The 20,468-nt window shown below is 39.8% G+C and overlaps 1 protein-coding gene across 1 annotated transcript in view; it reads left to right on the top strand.

The window, feature by feature from the left end:
* Window positions 1-726: 726 nt before the first annotated feature.
* Window positions 727-20,468, top strand: part of KLHL1 (kelch like family member 1) — a 447,831-nt gene continuing 428,089 nt past the window's right edge. The window contains exon 1 of the mRNA XM_038387225.2: window positions 727-1,378. Coding sequence (XP_038243153.1) covers window positions 936-1,378 — 443 coding nt within the window. The 5' untranslated portion in view covers window positions 727-935. The remainder of the gene's footprint in view (window positions 1,379-20,468) is intronic.

The raw sequence follows: 20,468 nt of genomic DNA, 5'->3' as shown, positions 1-20,468 counted from the left end.
GGCGGGGGAAGGGACGAGGACAGTGAGACCTGCAGACTGACTTGCCTGAGGAAGACTGAAGCATGCATCTGTCTCTCCTCTCTGAAGGCTCCAGTGCACATCTGCGTCACTGGGGAGGGGGCGGCTCGGAGGGAGGCGCTGAGGGGGCAGCTGAAAAATTGTACAGTGCGGACCTCGACAGCTTCACAGGCGGGGGAGCGGGTGTCCCCCCGCCTCGTGATGTATACAAAAGAAGCCCCGCTTGCTCCCTTCGCCAGCTCCCAGGCTCTGCTTGCCCAGATAACTGCAAGCAGGGGACTCCCCGAGAGACCGAGGGTGGGTGGGTGACTTTATTCCCTCCTTCTACTGTGTCACTGAGCACTGCGAGGCGGAGGAAGAGCTTCCCCCCCCCCCCCCGGCGTTATACCCCGGCGGCCACTGCTGAGCCCGCTCTCGCCTTGTGTCTGTGAATCAGATTCGTGCTTCTTGAGCAGCCTCCCTCATCCCCTCTCCTTTGCAAGTCTCTCTGTCTCTCTCTTTCCTCAGAGCGGCCTCTGCTTCTCTCCCCCCCCCCCTCACCCCCCTTTGCCTTGGTCGCTTCTCCAGCTCGCTGCGCCTCTCCGTTCTCCGTCCTCCCTGCGTGTGAGCCTCCCGCCCCGCGCCACTGCTCTCGGCCCGGCCCCTCAGCATGCCCAGCTCTGCCCGGAGAGGCTGGGGCTGCTGAGCCGGGACTTTCCGCAGCTGCCGGGGGACCATCGCCGCGCGCGCGCGGGGCTGGGCGCAGCAGCTCAGCGGGCGCCCTCCTGCCCGGGCCATTTTGCAGTGTCAGGCTGCGCGTCGCGCCGCTCGTGCCTCCCCGGCCGCGGCGCCCTTCCCCGCGCGGTGCTCTGAGCCCCTCTATCTCTCCCCTCCCCCCTCCACCACCACCACTGGCCCAACGCAGAAGCAGCTGCAGCATGTCAGGCTCGGGCAGGAAGGACTTTGACGTGAAGCACATCTTGCGCCTTCGCTGGAAACTATTCAGCCACCCATCGGCGCCGGCCGGGCCGGTGGCAGGCGGCTGCTTGCAGCCGGACAGCAGCTTCGAGCACTGGGGGCCGAGCCAGAGCCGCCTGCTGAAGAACCAGGAGAGGGGCGGCAGCGCCTTCTGGAAGAAATCCTCTTCCTCCAGCCCGCTGAACGGGACCCTGCTGCCCGCCACCAGGCATGGGCTGGGCCAGCGGCCATCGCCCAGGACCGTCTTCTACGTGGAGACCCTGGAGGAGGAGGAGGAGGTGCGCGGCGGGATGGAGCTTACCCGAGAGCAGGAGAAGTCGCTGATGCTGCGGGAGATGAAGGAGGAGCCGGCGGACTGTTCGGACTGCAGCAGCCAAGCAACAGGTGAAGGATGTGGACACAGGTACAGTGACCCGCGCGGCGCATCCCATCTGTGGGGCTGAGGCTATGGAGACGGGGGGGGGGGGGAGAGGGGGAAGGTGTCTGAGGTTTGATGCTCCTCAGACTTTGTCCGTCCGCGCGGGCCAAGCCAGCCTCAACTTCGGAGGCTTCTTGTTGGTTGCTTTGTTGTGACCAACTTTCGTTAGGCTGGCAAGCGGGCCGTGCCGTCAGGAGGGAGCTCAGCTCCACAAGGCTCATCAGCCTGGGGACTCAGATCATTGCTTTTGTGCCGCCAGCCTTGCGCGGGGATTTGGCCTTCTACGTGTACCCTCGACCTTCCTCGAGCTCTTTACAGCAATGGGCAGGACATATCTGCTCTCCCTCCATCCCGTAAATTGCTGGTGTCATGACAAGTGTTAGTCAAAACCAGCTGACTAGCTACTACACATAGGGGTGGGGGCGGAGGGGGGGGGGGAGGTAACTTGAAAAAAAAAAAAACTTTCCTGAAAATGTCACTATGGACATTTTAAATGGAAAAGACTTACTTAATAAAAGCATCACAAACGTAAAGGTGTGATAGAAAAAGATGACCTGAAGATGTGGCACTTTTTTTTTCCCTTCAAATTTGTTACCTAAATACTAAAAGATGGTGGCTCAGCGTTTTCTCTCTCCCCAAATCAATTTCCTTTACCAGCATAGACAAGTTCAGAAACAGTATTGTATTTAGGACCTACCTTTAAAACAGTGAACTGTCCAGCTCAAAGAGGAAAGGAGATACCTGAGAAACTATAAGTTAAGACTGTGAGAAAGGTTATTTCAGGCATGTGTTTTTCAGATTCCTCCCCCCCCCCCCGTTTTTCAGTTATTTTTTCTAACTTCTTTAGGTAAAAAGAAGTGAAAAGTAAAATGAACAGTGTATTCATTAAAATAGTGGTGTGTAATTACCATTCAGTGTAGAGGAGACAAGACTTTTTGATGCAAGTGAACCTGAAGAGTAGATCCCTGAGGTCCATCAACAGTGCATCAATGTCTGTTTCCCCTGCTTTCCTCATTACTTTAGTAACTTTCATTGCATTTCTTTTGCTCTGTATTTACTTTTTCCTTAGTAAGTAAAATTTCAGTTTTATTTATAAACAGAAAGGCAAGTCCTGGTACTCTGTTACTGTATTGCAAATAACACATATGTTAAATATTTTATTATGTGCAGAGACAACATTGTGTAAGTTCTCTGGGATTCACATGATTGAAGATCAAACTTCATTTGACAGAAGCCACTCTAGTATGTATGTAAAAGCTTTCACATGGGGACCAAAAACATATTTAATCTACTTGAAAAAGGCTTTTAACATTTTTATCAATTAGTGTACTTCATTTCACAGTAGCTACCTTTTTTAAACAAATGTGGACCATTCAAGGCATGAATTAGAGTATTTTGCTAAAGGGGAGGTCAGTGGTGCCGAAATTTAAGGTACTTTGGAGATTATTATTCAGAATGAGTTGAGTGTTTAACATAGAATTAAAGATACAAATATTTGCAATGTATATATAAGGAAAATCATCAGCACTTCATAATAAAAGCATTCATAGTTCATATACATTTTCTGTGCACACATTTATTGTTGGGCACATCATTGATTTAAGGCTCCTAAGAGATTCTGCATATTGACAAAAGAAAAAATACTTTCCAGCCTACTGAATTTGAATAGAATTGCTTTATCCATGAGGATAGATATGATAATTATATATGTATTTTCTGACATGAGGTGTGTTTAATGGATTATGTGTGTTCTTAGATTTTTAGACTGCATTGGTTTTATGCTTTGGATTCATTGCTACGTCAGTAACATACACAGCCATCTATTATTGCTATTGTTTTGTGAAACTCATATATTAATTTTTTGAGTAGTTAAAATGGTTAGATTAAAGGAGGGAAAACAGTTTTATTAGTAAAAAAGAAAACAACCTCTTTTTCAAAAATAAAAATGTATTGATCAAATAGTTTTATAATACAGAGAATTTCTTCCAGGATAATTCCAATTTAAAGTATTTCAGTTTTCAATACCATGATGTGAGGGTATAAAATATTGAAATAATTGCTTTTCTGTGATAGAGTATCATCCTGTTTATCCTTCTGACATGTACTGTTCAGTACAGTGAGTCAAGTATACTTCTACATTAAAAATCCCTAACATTTCATCTTATTGTTTAACACCTGACTTGATAGCTACCATGTGCTGTCAACAATCTTCTCTATGCCCTGACCACTTTTGTTTTGCTTTCTATAGGAACTATGCTTGCTGAAATGTAGCAATGTTTGTTTACATCATTGTGTCTGTAAGATATGATCCATGGTTCATTGTTGAATGACAGCCTGATTCTATCTAGGTCCGTGGCACAAGTGCAAAGCTGCTAACAGTGTGTTTGACCCACAAAGTATGAAATTGTTCAAGTCTTGCATCTCCCGTTTCCCGTATTTTGATATGTGATTTAAGACTGCTGTAACACTTCAAATGCTTTTGATTCTGGGAACTGAAACAGCAAACTTGTTTACTACAAAACTAAAGTCCTGTAAGATTTCAGATTCCATCTATACACTGACATTGTTTGTATACCATACTTTTGATGTTACCGTAAACTGAAAATAACAGAAGTTATTCCTAAAATGATGTACTTTAGTATGATGGTATATCTGTCTTATAGGAAATATAAATCCACAGTAAAAATCCTTTCAAGAAAAGAAAGGAAATAATTTTGCATTTCTTTAATGAATGTTAGCTTTTTCATAACAGCATTTTTAAGACATATTTTCATGCTTAAAATTTTAAATAAATACCTCATAAGCATGAACGAATTGTAGAATTTATTTCTGATGATGGGTGATGTGTTCTTAACATAAACACAGTATGGAATAATGTGAGTTCCTTGTGCATGTAATCAAACACTGTAACAGGTATAGGAAGGCAGTATTTCATGGGAGGGCCTAAATGTATGATTCCACTTTCTATAAGTCTGAATCTTATTCATGTCTTTCCTTGGGTTCTGATCTGCATGCTCATGTCCAGGCCACACAGTTTATTGGCAATTCCTGTCACTGTTCAGGGCAATTGTAACTGTATTTCCACTCAGTGGTCCAGTAAGGACACTCAGTCCCAGGCTTCCAGCCCCCCAGCTGCCTTTCTTGGGTAGAGAGAGATCCACATTTTGGTTCCTTCTCACTGGGGTGTTTCCAAGCTACACAGTTCCCAGCCTTCACTATGTTATTCCCGGCAGAGTCAGGTTGCCCAAGCATACCTGATTGCTTTCTCTTCAGAGATTGTTAATAGTGTGATGGCCCATGTTTATAGATGTAATCGTATTTTATTCTTAAGGTAAAAGCACTACTGAGAAAACTGATTAAGAACAATAAAAGAACCCACACACATGCTAATAAGCTTACCAGACTCTACCAACTCTACCCCAACTCTAACATGAGCTCTGGTAGGAACAGGACTTCAAAACCCCACAAAAAGATTCTCTTCTGTGGACAGAAGTTCATAAGATTCTCAGCTCAGAATTAGCATCCAGTGTTATCGGTCTCAATAGGCCAAGGCCTTCCAACCCATCTTTAAGGATTGGGACCCACCGTGGACCAGGGATCCTGTCCATTTGCTGAATCAGGAAGAAGGCCCAGAGCCAGTTTAAAACCAGGCTATTTATCAAAAAATCCTTTCTTTGTATGTTGGTCCTTGCAGAATCTAGTTTGAACTAGTATATGTGTACCTTTCCATGAGGCCGGCTTCACAGGGTTGTTAATGAAGGAATTACATTAGCATCCTCCTCCTACTAGAGAAGATACATATAATTCCACAGTAAGACACACAAAAATTGCATTTTTAATACAGTGGACCTCAATGATATTAAACCTAATTCAGTAAGGATTAATTTAATTCAATACATTTTATCTTAATTTCGTAAAGTTTGTCCAGGGTATTACAGGATATTGTTAGTCTGTCCCAGTTCCTATCTATTGATGCAATAACTTTGTGCAGACAGATTTTAACAACAACGTAGCATATATGTGGAACTCCCTTCTTTTGGTGATTCATGACTCTTGACACAGGCTCAGTTTTTAGATCTGAGCTAACAATTTAGCTGTTTGGTCTTAATTACTCTAACTCCTAAATTTGACTTTACTATTTTGTAAAATAGTATGGAATGCATTTTATAAAGGGTATTATACAAATATAAGTTTTATTTAATCATAAAAGGCACATTTTGCTTTGTCAATCTCATTTTGTTCATCTGCAAAGAGTTATGTGGAGCTAATCCCACAAACACGTATGCACTTGCATAAAGTTAAGTTAACAGTGCCATTGACATCAAACGATGTGTATGAGCATCTTTACTTGTGCAAGTACTTGCACAAGTAAAGATGCTCATACACATCATTTTTTTTCAGGATTGGGCTTCATATCAGGTAGAGTACTCTCATAATTTTCTGCCTCTTCTATTGCTACTATCAAATACTTTAATTTAATTAAATAGTTAAAACCTATGCATAAATAATGTGCTAAAATACTAGTTGACAGTTGATTGTTTGATTTAGCTCAGATTTAAAGATTTGATAGGCAACCTAGAGATAACCATAGATAGAACAAACTATAAGCTATATTTATTATTACTGACTTACACAAAAACCTCATTAAAAGAACAATGTTAAGCTTTCAAAGTCAAACACTCAGAATTTAGGATGTAACATTGCCTGTGCAATCTTAATTCAGCCCTCAAGGGCATGTGTTTTATGATATAGTCCTTAATTATATGTTCACATATTAGTTTTTCCTGTCTCATACAGTGCAGAAGATGCATAATTAATCAGCAGTTATTCAATATTTTGTTTTATCCTCATTGTTCAATGTTTGGCCCCAGACTTTAATTAAAGCAAAGTATTGAAACCCTGCTCTGAAGACAGCATTATCCGTTTCCTCACAGGATTATCTCTTGTTCCAGTCACTAGAGTATGTGACTGCTTCAAAAATATTAATTAATTTGTCTTCATAACACCTCTGTGAGGTGAGGGGTGTTATTATGCCTGTTTTACAAGTGGGGAGCTGAGGTACAGAGAGATAAAGGTCAAAATATTCACCAATTTTGGGAGTGGAATTTGAGACTCCTAGGACATGATTTTGCAGAGCATTTACCATCATATAGCACTGTATTAGTTCAAAGCACAGTTCCCATTGACTTCTGATGCAGCTGTGAGTGCTCAGAACTTTTGCGAATCAGAGAACAGGGTCTCGAGTTGAGCACTCAGAAAATGAGAAACACATATCTAGTGAGCACCTGTGAAAAGTTTGGTTTAAATGAGATGTCTGTCATCACATAGGACCTTGGCACTAGATCTACAAAGGGCACTTAGACTCAGTACTGCATTGCACAGGCAGCCTTAATTGTGGTTTTTCCTAATTTTGGAACACTTCACTTTGCAGCCATAATAATGTTCCTTCAATATAGTTCTTTATGTGTAATTTCCTGGTTTTTTTTTTAAAGCAAACAGAGAAAACAAAAGTTCCACGATGTTGCTGTGACGGGTTGTCACCCCCTGGGTGCAGTCTGGGAGCTGTTGGAACTGCTGTGCCTAACCATTCAGCTGAGTTCGCCTTTGTCAAGGTTCCTTCCCCACTCTGAACTCTAGGGTACAGATGCGGGGACCTGCATGAAAACCCCCTAAGCTTATTTTTACCAGTTTAGGTTAAAACTTCCCCAAGGTACAAACTATTTTACCTTTTGCCCTTGGACTTTATTGATGCCACCACCAAGCGTCTAACAAATATATAAAATGGAAAGAGCCGCTTGGAAATGTCTTTTTCCCCCAAATCCTCCCAAACTCTATAGCCCCTTTCCTGGGGAAGGCTTGATAAAAATCCTCACCAATTTGCATAGGTGAACACAGACCCAAACCCTTGGAGCTTAAGAACAATGAAAAAAGCATTCAATTTCTTAAAAGAAGAATTTTAATTGAAGAAAAAGTAAAAGAATCACCTCTGTAAAATCAGGATGGTAAATACCTTACAGAGTAATCAGATTCAAAAACATATCCCTCTAGGCAAAACCTTAAGTTAGAAAAAGACACAAAAAAAGGAATATACATTCCTTTCAACACAGCTTATTTTATCAGCCATTTAAACAAAACAGAATCTAACACATATCTAGCTAGATTACTTACTAAGTTCTAAGACTCCATTCCTTTTCTGTTCCTGGCAAAAACAACACACAGACAGAGAGAACCTTTGTTTCCCCCCCCTCCAGCTTTGAAAGTATCTTGTCTCCTCATTGGTCATTTTGGTCAGGTGCCAGTGAGGTTATCCTAGCTTCTTAACCCTTTACAGTTGAAAGGGTTTTTCCTCTGTCCAGGAGGGATTTTAAAGGTGTTTACCCTTCCCTTTATATTTATGACAGCCTTTCTTAAACTGCTCTGCTGGGGACTCAGCCAGCCTCTGCACGCCCTGTTATCACTCAACACGATAGCAGGTGGCGCCACCCACTCATCTGAATTACCTGAGTTCTTTACTTCAGCTACTCATAGATTAACAATGGAGCACTAGCCAATTTTCCAGCTCCCCAGCCTTGTATCCCTGCTGGAGTATAAATCCAGAATTATACCATTTTGGACTGCACAGGGATCTGTACAATGCAAACTCATTAATATAGTTCACTTCACCTTGATGTGGAAAAGATATGCAACAAGCCTGTGTTACCCAAACTGAGATTTTCCCGTACACTTCACTCAAAACACACTATTTAAGATAAAACATAAAACAAGATACAGAAAGACAGATTTTAGGTTATTATAAGTGATAGCAAATGGATCAAAGCAAATTACATAGCAAATAATACATAGTCCACTAGTCCACAGGCTAGAAATCCCATTAGCCTGGGACCAGGACTTCCCTCATATCAGTCTGTGTTCCTTAGACGTTTCCTTGTGTGGGAAGTGAGGCCAAGAGATGATGTCACTCCTTAGCTTTTATAGTCTCTCCATATGGTGGGAACCCTTTGTTTCAAGCTAAATTCCCAACCCCATTTGTGGAAAACTACAGGAACTGAAATGGAGTTAAGTGGTCTGGTCACATTCCCTTGCATGCCTTGCTGAGTTATAGCAGCCATTACTCATGGGCTGGCTGAAATGGTCACAGAAAGGCTAAGCTCTTTGATTGTCCATTGTTTTTTTGATGAGCCATCAGCACTGTCTAGCTTCTTCATTGTTGTACCTGAAAGGCTAGCTGTGGGTGTTTTCAACTTCAGAACATCTTTCAGTAAAACATACTTAGCAAAACTTTATAACTTCACATACAATGATAACACAATTCAACAGGCTATTAATGTTCAACAGATCAAGACTTTTAGAATGAAACCATACAAGGCATACTTTGTACAAGATGCCACATAATTATATCATAATCATACCATAATCATATTACTATGGTGAATGTGGGATGCAAAGTGTCACTGTGGCATCATACCTAAAACTACATGGTTCATCACCTGATCTTGAACATTTAGATATACTGCCCTGACCTCTGCCACTTGAGATAATAGCGTAACTTATAGCAATACTAGATTGTCATCCTCTGTGTGAACCAGCACTAAAGGGGCTGAGACTCTTTGTGTTTTACAGATATTTTTCTGACAGCAGATGAATGGTCAGACTCAGGAATCTTGGGTTCCTTTCCTGGCCCAATAGGAAATGTACTCTAGTGGGTAGACTTTTTTGCCTGCGTCCCCGAAGCCTGCCTTACCTCATCCACCTGTCCCTGTGCTGCTTCTTCAGAACTAGTGGATCCTTGTCCTAGTCTCATTCTTCTGTCCTACCTGGTCTCCATTCCTCAGTCTTCTCATCCCTTTCCCAATCTCCTTGCCCAGAAAATCATAGCCTTCTCCACTCCCACTCCAACTTCTTATCCACAGTCTGCTTGTCCAGCAAATCCCAGTTCTCTCCTCCTGACTGAGAGATCACAAGTCTCAAATGAAAGCTCAGGAGTCCCCAGCTAGTCCTCAGATGATGGCCATCACATGGCAGCTCACAGGCACCAGCAGGGAGTGTGGGCTGGTGGACCCTACCCCACCATAGGCACCATCCACAAATCTTTCAATTGGAAGAGGTGTTCAGCCTCTCTGATTGGTTCAGACTTACTCTTTAAGCCAGAAGGAGGAACAGGAAGTTGTCTGAGCCCCTAGGTAAATCTTTGTGTAATGTACTCTGTATGATTTTATAAAAGTATGCACATGAGTGTGAATATAATGTAATTAAAATATGCTTCATGCAAAAGGTCTCTTGTAAGGTATCATTACAAAGCTTATAATCTACTGAGTGTGGCCATCCTATTTGTATAAATGTATCCCTCTTATATCTGAAACTAGAAATATGAAATATAACTCTGAGGGCCTATTGTAGTTATGCAAATTGTGGGCCATTAATGGTGGTTTGGAATCTTGATGGCTCCCATCAACCAGGACAATTGACTGTGGATGGCTCTGTTTGCAGGCAGGCCTTCCTGTGAGTCAGGCTGGGAGGAATGAAGGCTTGGCATCTCACAGGAAATGTGACCATGTCACCTGGAACGAAAATCCATCTTAAACCTGGTGCTTTTCCATTTAGGGGCGGGGGCGGGGACCCAGAGAGACAAAAGATTCCCGTCTTGTGCCAAAGCCATATAAGGGGGTGGAACAGAACAAGGGAGGCAACAATCATGAGAAATCCTGTAGCTACCACCTGAGCTAGAACAAAGGCTGTACCAGGGGAAAGGATTGTGCCCAGACTAGAAAGGTGTCCGGTCTGTGAAAGAAACTTATTGAAATATCTCTAAGGGTGAAATTTTACCTGTATTCAATTTTTATTACAGTTTTATTACTAGACTTAGACTTGCATTTTTTTTTTTTGCTTGGTAATTCACTTTGTTCTGTCTGTTACTACATGGAACCACTTAAATCCTACTTTCCTAACATTAGTGAGACATGTTCCAAATTTAGAAAAGCATGCACAAACCAGTTCCTCAAAAACAAAAGACAAACTAATGCCTCAGCCAGGAGTCAGCAAAATCAAATGGCCTATAACCTGGTTAAGTGGACATTCTTCAGCATGAAAAAGGGTGTGAGCAAGAAATCTACATTTTGGCAAACAGCTGGAGGTTCCCATCCCCACAGATTTTCTGTCTCCTGAACCTCAGCTCGAGATGGTTTTCAAAGAAAAAGAGAACTATAAGAAAGGGTAACAGCTCTCAAAATACTTTTCCTTTCTCTCTTCTCATGACATCAACAACACCTGAAGGATAAGGAAGTAACACTGAACTGGGGGAAGGATCCTGGCTGAAAGGAATCCAGCCAATAACCATGTGGTGAAAGAAACCTTTGCTTTGACTTAATTTAACTTGTTAAGTTAGATATTAGTTACATTTTATGTTTTAATTATTTGTAACCAATTCTGACTTTTATGCATATTACTTATAATCACTTAAAATATATCTTTCTATAGTTAATAGACTTATTTTATTGTTTTATCTAAACCAGTGTGTGTTTGGATTGACGTGTTTGGTAAACTCCATTTGAGATAATAGCATTTGTGCATATCATTTTCTATTAATGAAATGACAGACTTTATATGAGCTGGTATTGTCCAGGAGGGTGCTGGGAAGTACAAGACGTATGCTTCTGGGGGAAGTCTGGAACTAGGAGTTTGCTTCTGTTGCCATGCAATGTAATTCATGAGTGGATAGCACTGGGTATAGCACTGATATAGTATAGCTAGGAGTGATTTACATACTGGAAGGAGGAATAGTTGCTCTCACAGCAAAGTAGTATAAGAGGCACCCCAGGCTAGAAGATTCAGGGGACACAGCTGTCCATCTGTCCAGATTGCTTCCTGGGTAATGTCACAAAGGGCTGCTCAGATATACACAAAATCGGACCTCAGAGAGGCATATAACTTAGTACAAATTAGAGCTGGGGATAAAGGTAAGACAGACCACCTTTTGAATCTGCTGGGGACATTTTGAATACATCATAAGGCCTTTTGGTTTAACCAATGACTCTGCCACATTTAAATATTTTATTAAAGACATGGTCCAGGATATTCTGGACCAATACATGGTGGTATACCTGGACAGTATACACAAGTAACATACTTAGAGGTAACCTTTAAACAAATATTCAATGGAAAGTTGAATGTTACTAGTACAATTAAATACATACAAGTATTTTTAGTAATAATGAAGTGAAGGTGTATCAATTTTAGCCCTGAAAAGTCCCTGTTTATAGCTTTGAAATGTTCACAGATGACTGTCATTATTTAGGAAGTGAAGGCAGTGCTGGAAATGAGAAATTCTGCTTAAAATAATTTTTTAGAAAATGAATAAAACCTAAGCCAAGAAAGTATTCTTTTTCTGGAAAGCACTTACATATGTGCTTAAATGTTTTCTAGAGTCACAGCCTAAGTTAGGGCTCAACATACCATGGCTTAAGTTAAATCCAAAATTCAGTTTTTGGCATGTTTGGGGATGAGTGTCATGTGGTATGTACACTGCATCCTCCTTTGGGGCATGATGAGGTTGTGATATGACTGTGGTTACAGTCTATAAAATTGTCCTTAGGCTGAAAGTGGCATGGCCCAGAGGCCAGAGTCAATATGGTGGCCCTTGGGATTAGGGCAGTGTGCTCTAGTGGTCAGAGTCAATTACAGCAGCCATTGCATTCTGGGCTGTGTGGCACAGTGACCAGAGTCAGTTACTGTGGCCTTGTGTTCAGGGCAGTGTGGCCTAGCAGCCGGAGTCAATATAATAGCCCTCAGATACAGGGCAGTGTGGCCTAGTGGCCAATATCTGAGGGGCTGCCACCAGGAGGGTGTTGGCCCGGGTGTGGGGGCCCTGACCCAAGGCTCTAATAGTAGCGGAGTGGTCCACCATTGAGTCCGTGGGGAATCACATCAAAACACACTGACCTCACATAGGTGGGTGTTACCACCTGCTCACCCTTCCTGGGTCACTTCCTACCGCACTTCCTGAACGTGCAGTCCATGAGGCATTGGGGTCTTCAGACTCCTCATAGCGGGTAATTCCTTGGGGCTTTCTTGGCCACAGATCTCCAGTCTGCATTTCAGGACCTCGATCTCCATCTCCATCTCCATCTCCATCTCCATCTCCATCTCCATCTCCCATGGGCAAGGCCTCCACCAAAGGTCCTTCCTGTCCAGCAGTCAGCCTAGAATGAGCTGGGCTGCTCCCTTTTATACTGAGGCAGCAGTTGGAGCATGCCCAGCGCGGTCTGTGGGGAAGGACTTCCATCACCCATATTGTGGAGTTAACCCCTCTTGCCCAGTGTGTGGTATGTATTTTTTAAACATTGTCAATTGTCTTTTCTATCTATGGAATACAGTACTTATATCTTAACAACTGCTGCATATATGGTAATTCTTAATTCCAGAACACTTTAAATACAAAAAAGAGCTCAGTGCTAAGTGTTTTGTTTACAATGAATGTTTTCAAGGATATATTTGGTTATGTTTAAGGATTTTGATTTGAGCTACACATAGATTGTCTTTTAATTATTTTCATGTAAAAGATTAAGGATTTCTGTTTAAAAATATGGAAGAACAGGAAAGTAGGTACAAGGGACCACTTTTGCACAATGCTCATCCAATAGATTGTAATAGAAGGCTTGCTACAAGTTATGAGGACTAGGTTTGAAATAAAACATGTAAGCTTCACATGATGATTGACTGGATTTATTATTATTTCAGTTATTTTTCAAATATATTCTCTTTTTTATGGCCATTCGTCTTTCTGTTTGACCTTTTGCAATTTTTCACTGGCTTCCCTTTGGATTTCCTATCCCTATAAAGGGAATGAAAATCTTATCAGATTCCTAATCATCCCTGGAATAACCTAAGAAGGCTATGACAGAATGGCTTGTGCAAGTTATGATTCAGGTGGGCTCCTCAAACCACCTCCAAACCCTCCTCTACCAGGCCGGAAATAGAACTACCTTAGTGCAACACTGTCATTCTATGATGGCAAGCAAAGGATAGTGGTACAGAAAATACAGAACATAAATACTTCCCTTTCTAATAATTAATAGTGGTAGTTTCTTCTGTTCCAACAGTGCTACCATTCTCTGCCAACCCTAGGGAATCAAACACAAAGTTCAAAACCTGGTCTTAGCAGAGGTAATACAATTCACAGCTTGTAGACCAGTAGAAAAACCCTCATCTCAGTTTATTCTGTTTAGTTCTTTTCAATTTATTTCAGATAACTGCAGTGTAATTTATAAAAAAATCTCTTATTTAAACCAAAATATCAGTTTTGATACTTGTCTTTTTATGCATAATTCTTTTTTTTCCCCTATTATTATCAATTGTTTATATTAGAGTTGCTCCTAAAGGCCCCAGCTGAAATCAGGCCCCATGGTGCTGGGCACTGTACACATATATACTCAGAGACAATCTCTGCCTTGAAGAACCTACAGTCTAAATGGACAATATGAAGCAGAAGTATAAGCAAGTATTAGCCCATACTATAAAGGAGGAATTGAGGAACAAAGATATTAAAAGACAGCCAAAGATCACACAAGCAGACTGTTGCAGAATCAGACTTGAATCCAAATGTCCTGAGTTCCAGGTCAGTGCCTTAATCACAAGACCGTCCTTTCTATCTCCTCCTAAAATAAATATCATACTAAAGTAATTCTTACCCACCATTCTCACAAAGGAGATGCAGGAGAGGCTTGTCTATTTGATCCCCCTTTTATTCCAAAACCTCAACTGAAAAGCCCTCATTAAATCAGTTTCATGTTGCTTAATGTATTTGGATAAATAATGTTCCACTGTTGACTACTTACTGTAGTTTTAAATACTGTATTTCATCCTAAATTTAATGAAGAAATAAAAAAGAACTAGGCCTCTCAAATACCATCTGTCTAATCACCATCTGAGCTGCTTGGTCAACTTCTGCTCAAGTGTCATACAAATGGAAGCTTCCAACATTAGTGCAAACCCTTAAGAAATTATTAACAAAACTGTGTTTGTTAGAGTTACATAAGGTGATTTTCTTTCCCCATTCATATGTCCCTTATCTTCACCTTGTTATTATCAACTATTCAAAATTAAAGCAAAAAAATAAAACAAACCATCACCAACAAAAGCTGCTTATTCCATCATGTGGATTGCTCTTCAGGGAGAGCTGTGAAAGCCATGCTGTCTCCTCAAGATCTCTGTTATCTTCAGCATCCTAGTGGCTAAAGTCTGATAGTCGGAGATGTTTATCAAACCAGTTCTCCTTTCATGTGGTATTGTAGTTAGCTATCCTTAGAATGGCACAAGAACTCTAAAATGATTGTAGTATCACCAAATAAAGTTCAAAGTACAAGAACTAGCTTAAAAATAAGATAAATCTCAGGTATGAGTTTTGAGAAGAACCAAATTGACAGAATGCTGTTTCAGTAACAATAAAGAAAATATCCAGCCAAATCATATTGCAAGTTGAAGTTGCATAACTTCAATACAGAAGTGTTTCCTTTTCTCCCTTACCTCTTTGTATATTCAAAAGAGAACATTTTATGATTTTTTATTTTAAATCTTGCCCTACAGAAATGCCTAATGTGTTATTCTTCATTTTTAATGAGCATATTTAAACGATAATGAAACAGCAGATGGTTTGTGCATTCTGTTGGAAGCAGGGGAAGAGATGCTTAGCTTATCAATATGCATATATCATTCAGTTTGCAAATAGTTTAGAAGATCAATACACCATGGAAACATATTTTGATATAAAAGAAGCATTAAAAATCTCAATATGTCATTTTTTTGGTCAAAGAATGCAGAAACAAAATATATAAATGAAAGAATAATGGGTAAGAAGAGAGTATTATTAACTGATTATTAATGTTGATATATATATGTTTATTAATATAATAATTATATTAAAATATTATACGTTTATTAATGTTTATATATATAATGTTTACATATATTATTATTTGTATATTATATAATGTTTACAAACATTATTATTAATGTTTAGAGAGAGAGAGAGAGAGAGAGAGAGATTCTGGTAGTTCTTAGAGGTATGAACTAAGATCAGTTCCCTATTGTACAAACAGAGAATGGAAGACAGTCACTTCCCTAAAGAAAATAAAGAATAAACAATGTTTATAATAAACTATATCAAAATCAAAAATCATGACAACAGTAAGCAGTTTTATAAAAGTGATGAAAAGTTGAAATAGGCAAATCTGAAATCAGGATCATGACTTTAGGAAAGTTTTGGTCATGAAGTTTTATATGGTATGTTCTTTCTTTTTCAAATGTGTATATTTTAATAATTTTGTCAGCACCCATTTCAATCAGCACCTTAGTCTTCCTCACATGTAATTCATGGGATGAGGCAGTTACTTCAAACTTAATTTAACTGTACACACAAGTGCAGCACAGGCTTTCTTTGATTTCTTCAGTCCAGTACAGGGGCTGAAAAACTTATCTGTGAAGCTACAGTAACTCATTTGAAAATTAGATGCCTATTTATGTCATCAAATTTTATTCTGTTTATTGTACCTAATCTGTAGTATGTTGTATACTTGTGGTTTACTGATTAGTTTTCATATTCATGACTTTCACAGACTGTGTCTGGCATACACAGAACAGTAACTAGTACTACATAATGATAAACAGGAATATATAACGTTATATAAAAATGTATGATTATATTTTATTATTTGAAAAATAATGCATCATGTAATTACAGTCTGTACTGCTGAGTTAATGTTGTGTATTCAACCTAAACTATGGTATTTCCTGACTTTTGAGTTTTTAAAACTGTATACATTAGATTTTCTAACATAGTTCTTTCACAGAATTTCTCAGATTCTTTTAATAAGAAACAAGATATTAAAAATGCACTTTAAAAAAGGAGTTTTATTCTCAAAGTGTTTGAAGCTAAGATTGGGAGAGCCACAGAATACACAAATTGGCCAGATTTTCAGTAAATAATCTTTTCCAATTTATTTAGAGATTAAAACTAACTTTAACTGGCCCACTCTTCTCTGGTACCAGTACTTTCACTATATTTCTCAACTTTCTAGAAAAAATATACAGAAAACTAACTTTAATAGAATGATGATGTCAGGTGAATTAGGAAACAAAAGAAATATAACTAATTTATATCAATCTTTGCAAATAGGTTTTCTAACAAAGAAGTGTCCATATATGACATGCTGGAAGAAGGATGTGTATAGACAAATCAGCCCAGAGGAATGGGGTTTGATCTGGATAGGAGGACCAGCAACCTCAGTCTGTAGCATAATAAAGGAAAAATTCTTTAAGATACTGTTTCAGTGATACCTCACAACAGTCAGCTGTGCCTGGTGAATACTGTTCCCTGGTAGTCAGGTCTTGGCCCAGCTATGACTGCTAGGCCAGACTACCTGCACCTTTGTCCAATCCAATGATTTAGTTGGGGTTGGGCCTCCTTTGAGCAAGGGGTTGGACTAGATGACCTCCTGAGGTCTCTTCTAACCCTAATCTTCTGTGATCCCAGGAAGTCTGCAAAGGAAGACCTAGGAGATATGTAGAACACGGCATGTGTTCTGTACTCCCTAGGAGCTATGCATCTTGGGAAGGAATACTTGGTAACATTTCAGAAGTCCTACATGACTTAGACCGGTAAATCCCATATGCAAAAGTATTTAGGTGTTCACGTGCTTTTGACTTTCTATAAGTCAGTGTACAGTCAATGAGTTAGTGAAGAGGAAGACAGCTCACAGAAGTGCTGTAGTGAAGAGAGTTTTCTTATTCTCATAAAGTTCCTTTTCCAGTGTTAGAAGAAAGCAAATCTTCTGTAATTCTTTACCTTCCTTGCATTATATACAGCATCCCTCTCAGACCTCTTCATGTCTTAAAATATTTAAAAGGACCGAGTGCCTGCATAATTTACAAAGTATCAAACTTTCCCAATCCCTTTCTACCTCGAGTACATTTTTTCACTATGCAACTGTGTCAGCATGTAGTTGTACAGGGCAAACTACATTGTCTATGAGCTGAGAAAAAAAGCTTTTAGCAAAATATACTGCACATGCAGAGTGTGCAATTTTCAGTGGGTCATAACTTGATATAATAAAACCCAGATTACATAGGAACATGCAAAAGCACTTATTCCCAACATTTGCTATTTTCATATGAAATATCAAATATCAAAATATCAAACCCTAGCCCTTTTTAGCTGTAGGTCTTTTCTTTGGAAAAGGTTGCAAGAATTATTTATAAGTAGAAAAGTGTATTTTGTCATTCTCCTCATTCAGACTCAAAACTTGCAAAACTATTTCTATACCAGCTTTAAAAAAAAATCATCTTTGGGCAGAGTCTGAGCCTGGAAAATTTCATCTCAATGGTGAAAGTTTCAAGTTCCACAGTAACAAATGAAAACACATCACATATATATCCAAAACACTGTAGAAGAGTGTATCAGAGAACACCTCTTTGACACAAACATACAGGTAATCATATCTTCACAGCTGTCTACAATTTTGTGTAAATTCCTCATTAGTTTCTCTGAATAATTGAGTTGACATCTTAAAGTCCAAAAGGAGTAATATTTTCTGTACATTTCTGGAATATTTGAATCACGGGATCCATAAGTGTATGAGTTAAGGAGGGTGAAACTTTTTATTCTCTCACTTGCTGTTTTAATTTTAACCTCAAAAATTTTAAAAAATACAACTTATTTTCACTGTAATTTTGGATTTTAAGAAACTGCAGTATAAACATCTTTAATTTAAATGTGATGTTGTAAACTGCTTATTATACACACTGGAAAAATAATATAAGCTTCTACCTACCTTTTTCTTATAAAGTTCTTAATATTACTTCACTTCTTCTTGCTCCAGGGGAAAAGATCCACCACATAATAAGACTGTTGGAGTCTTAAACAAAAGCTTTCTGCTCCATTTTTCTCCACTGTGCATACACATTCTTAAGGCAGTAGTAGTACTGTACTAAGTAGACAGAGAAGCTGTACTTGCCTAGTTAAACCTTATGCTTTAACTTGACCAATTTAACAATTTCCGTTGGCTAATTTAGGAATTAAATGGAGAGAAGAATGTGCTAAAAGGAAGAAAAGTGCAAATGTTGCCCAGAGCTAGGAGGTGGTTACCTGGAAAAAGTCTTTCCTCTTTTCACACGATTAATTCACTGGGGAGATGTCATTCACAAACAGATGTGGATTCCTTTTTCAGCCTAGAACATGATAAGTATTTTGCAGAACACACACACAGAGTCGGGGGAATGTGCTTGGTTGCTAATCTTAAAATTACATTTCTTGGCCTTTGTCCAATTGTGTGTGTATCTGAATGTTATTTAAATTGGTATATGTTTTTGTCATAAAGAATGTTTATAGTATTGTTGCCTTATTGTGTAACAGATTACTTAGTACTGTGTTTGCTTGCATTCTAATTACCTGTGACAGCAGCTAGGGATTTAAACAACAATAATTGACTTTAGATGGATAAAGTGTACGCTAATCAGTGACCTCTTAACAAGTAGACTTAATTATTTTTGAATGAAAGTTTTATGATCTGCTATCAACATATTTTGACCTTATAGTTTTTTTTTTGTTATGTACTTGCATTATGTACATAATGCTGCCATATGACAAAAAATTAGACTGTGTGGTGATGATAGTATTACTGATATTTAGTGACTGAACCAAAGGCCCCAAATCAGGATAATGTCCACATTGTGCTAGGCAAACATGCAGCACAAACATACAGGAAGGTTTGATTCCTAAGAATTAACAACTTAAATTTGAGCTGGAAATGTGGGAAGGGTTAGTAACAGACCTGTGAACTTACTGATGACAAAAAGAAAAGGAGTACTTGTGGCACCTTAGAGACTAACAAATTTATTAGAGCATAAGCTTTCATGAGCTACAGCTCACTTCATCGGATGCATTTGGTGGAAAAAACAGAGGAGAGATTTATATACACACACACAGAGAACATGAAACAATGGGTTTATCATACACACTGTAAGGAGAGTGATCACTTAAGATAAGCCATCACCAACAGCAGGGGGGGAAAGAAGGAAAACCTTTCATGGTGACAAGCAGGTAGCCTAATTCCAGCAGTTAACAAGAATATCAGAGGAACAGTGGGGGGTGGGGTGGGAGGGAGAAATACCAGGGGGAAATAGTTTTACTTTGTGTAATGACTCATCCATTCCCAGTCTCTATTCAAGCCTAAGTTAATTGTATCCAGTTTGCAAATTAATTCCAATTCAGCAGTCTCTCATTGGAGTCTGTTTTTGAAGCTTTTTTGTTGAAGTATAGCCACTCTTAGATCTGTGATCGAGTGACCAGAGAGATTGAAGTGTTCTCCGACTGGTTTTTGAATGTTATAATTCTTGACGTCTGATTTGTGTCCATTCATTCTTTTACGTAGAGACTGTCCAGTTTGGCCAATGTACATGGCAGAGGGGCATTGCTGGCACATGATGGCATATATCACATTGGTAGATGCGCAGGTGAACGAGCCTCTGATAGTGTGGCTGATGTGATTAGGCCCTATGATGGTATCCCCTGAATAGATATGTGGACAGAGTTGGCAACGGGCTTTGTTGCAAGGATAGGTTCCTGGGTTAGTGGTTCTGTTGTGTGGTGTGTGGTTGCTGGTGAGTATTTGCTTCAGATTGGGGGGCTGTCTGTAAGCAAGGACTGGTCTGTCTCCCAAGATCTGAGAGAGTGATGGCTCCTCCTTCAGAATAGGTTGTAGATCCTTGATGATGCGTTGGAGAGGTTTTAGTTGGGGGCTGAAGGTGATGGCTAGTGGCGTTCTGTTGTTTTCTTTGTTGGGCCTGTCCTGTAGTAGGTGACTTCTGGGTACTCTTCTGGCTCTGTCAATCTGTTTCTTCACTTCAGCAGGTGGGTATTGTAGTTGTAGGAATGCATGATAGAGATCTTGTAGGTGTTTGTCTCTGTCTGAGGGGTTGGAGCAAATGCGGTTATATCGTAGCGCTTGGCTGTAGACAATGGATCGAGTGGTATGATCTGGATGAAAGCTAGAGGCATGTAGGTAGGAATAGCGGTCAGTAGGTTTCC

Source organism: Dermochelys coriacea, chromosome 1 (assembly GCF_009764565.3).
Source record: "Dermochelys coriacea isolate rDerCor1 chromosome 1, rDerCor1.pri.v4, whole genome shotgun sequence".
Taxonomy (NCBI): domain Eukaryota; kingdom Metazoa; phylum Chordata; order Testudines; family Dermochelyidae; genus Dermochelys; species Dermochelys coriacea.
The sequence above is the reverse complement of the archived record's forward strand: the minus strand, read 5'-3'. Positions and strand labels throughout refer to the sequence as shown.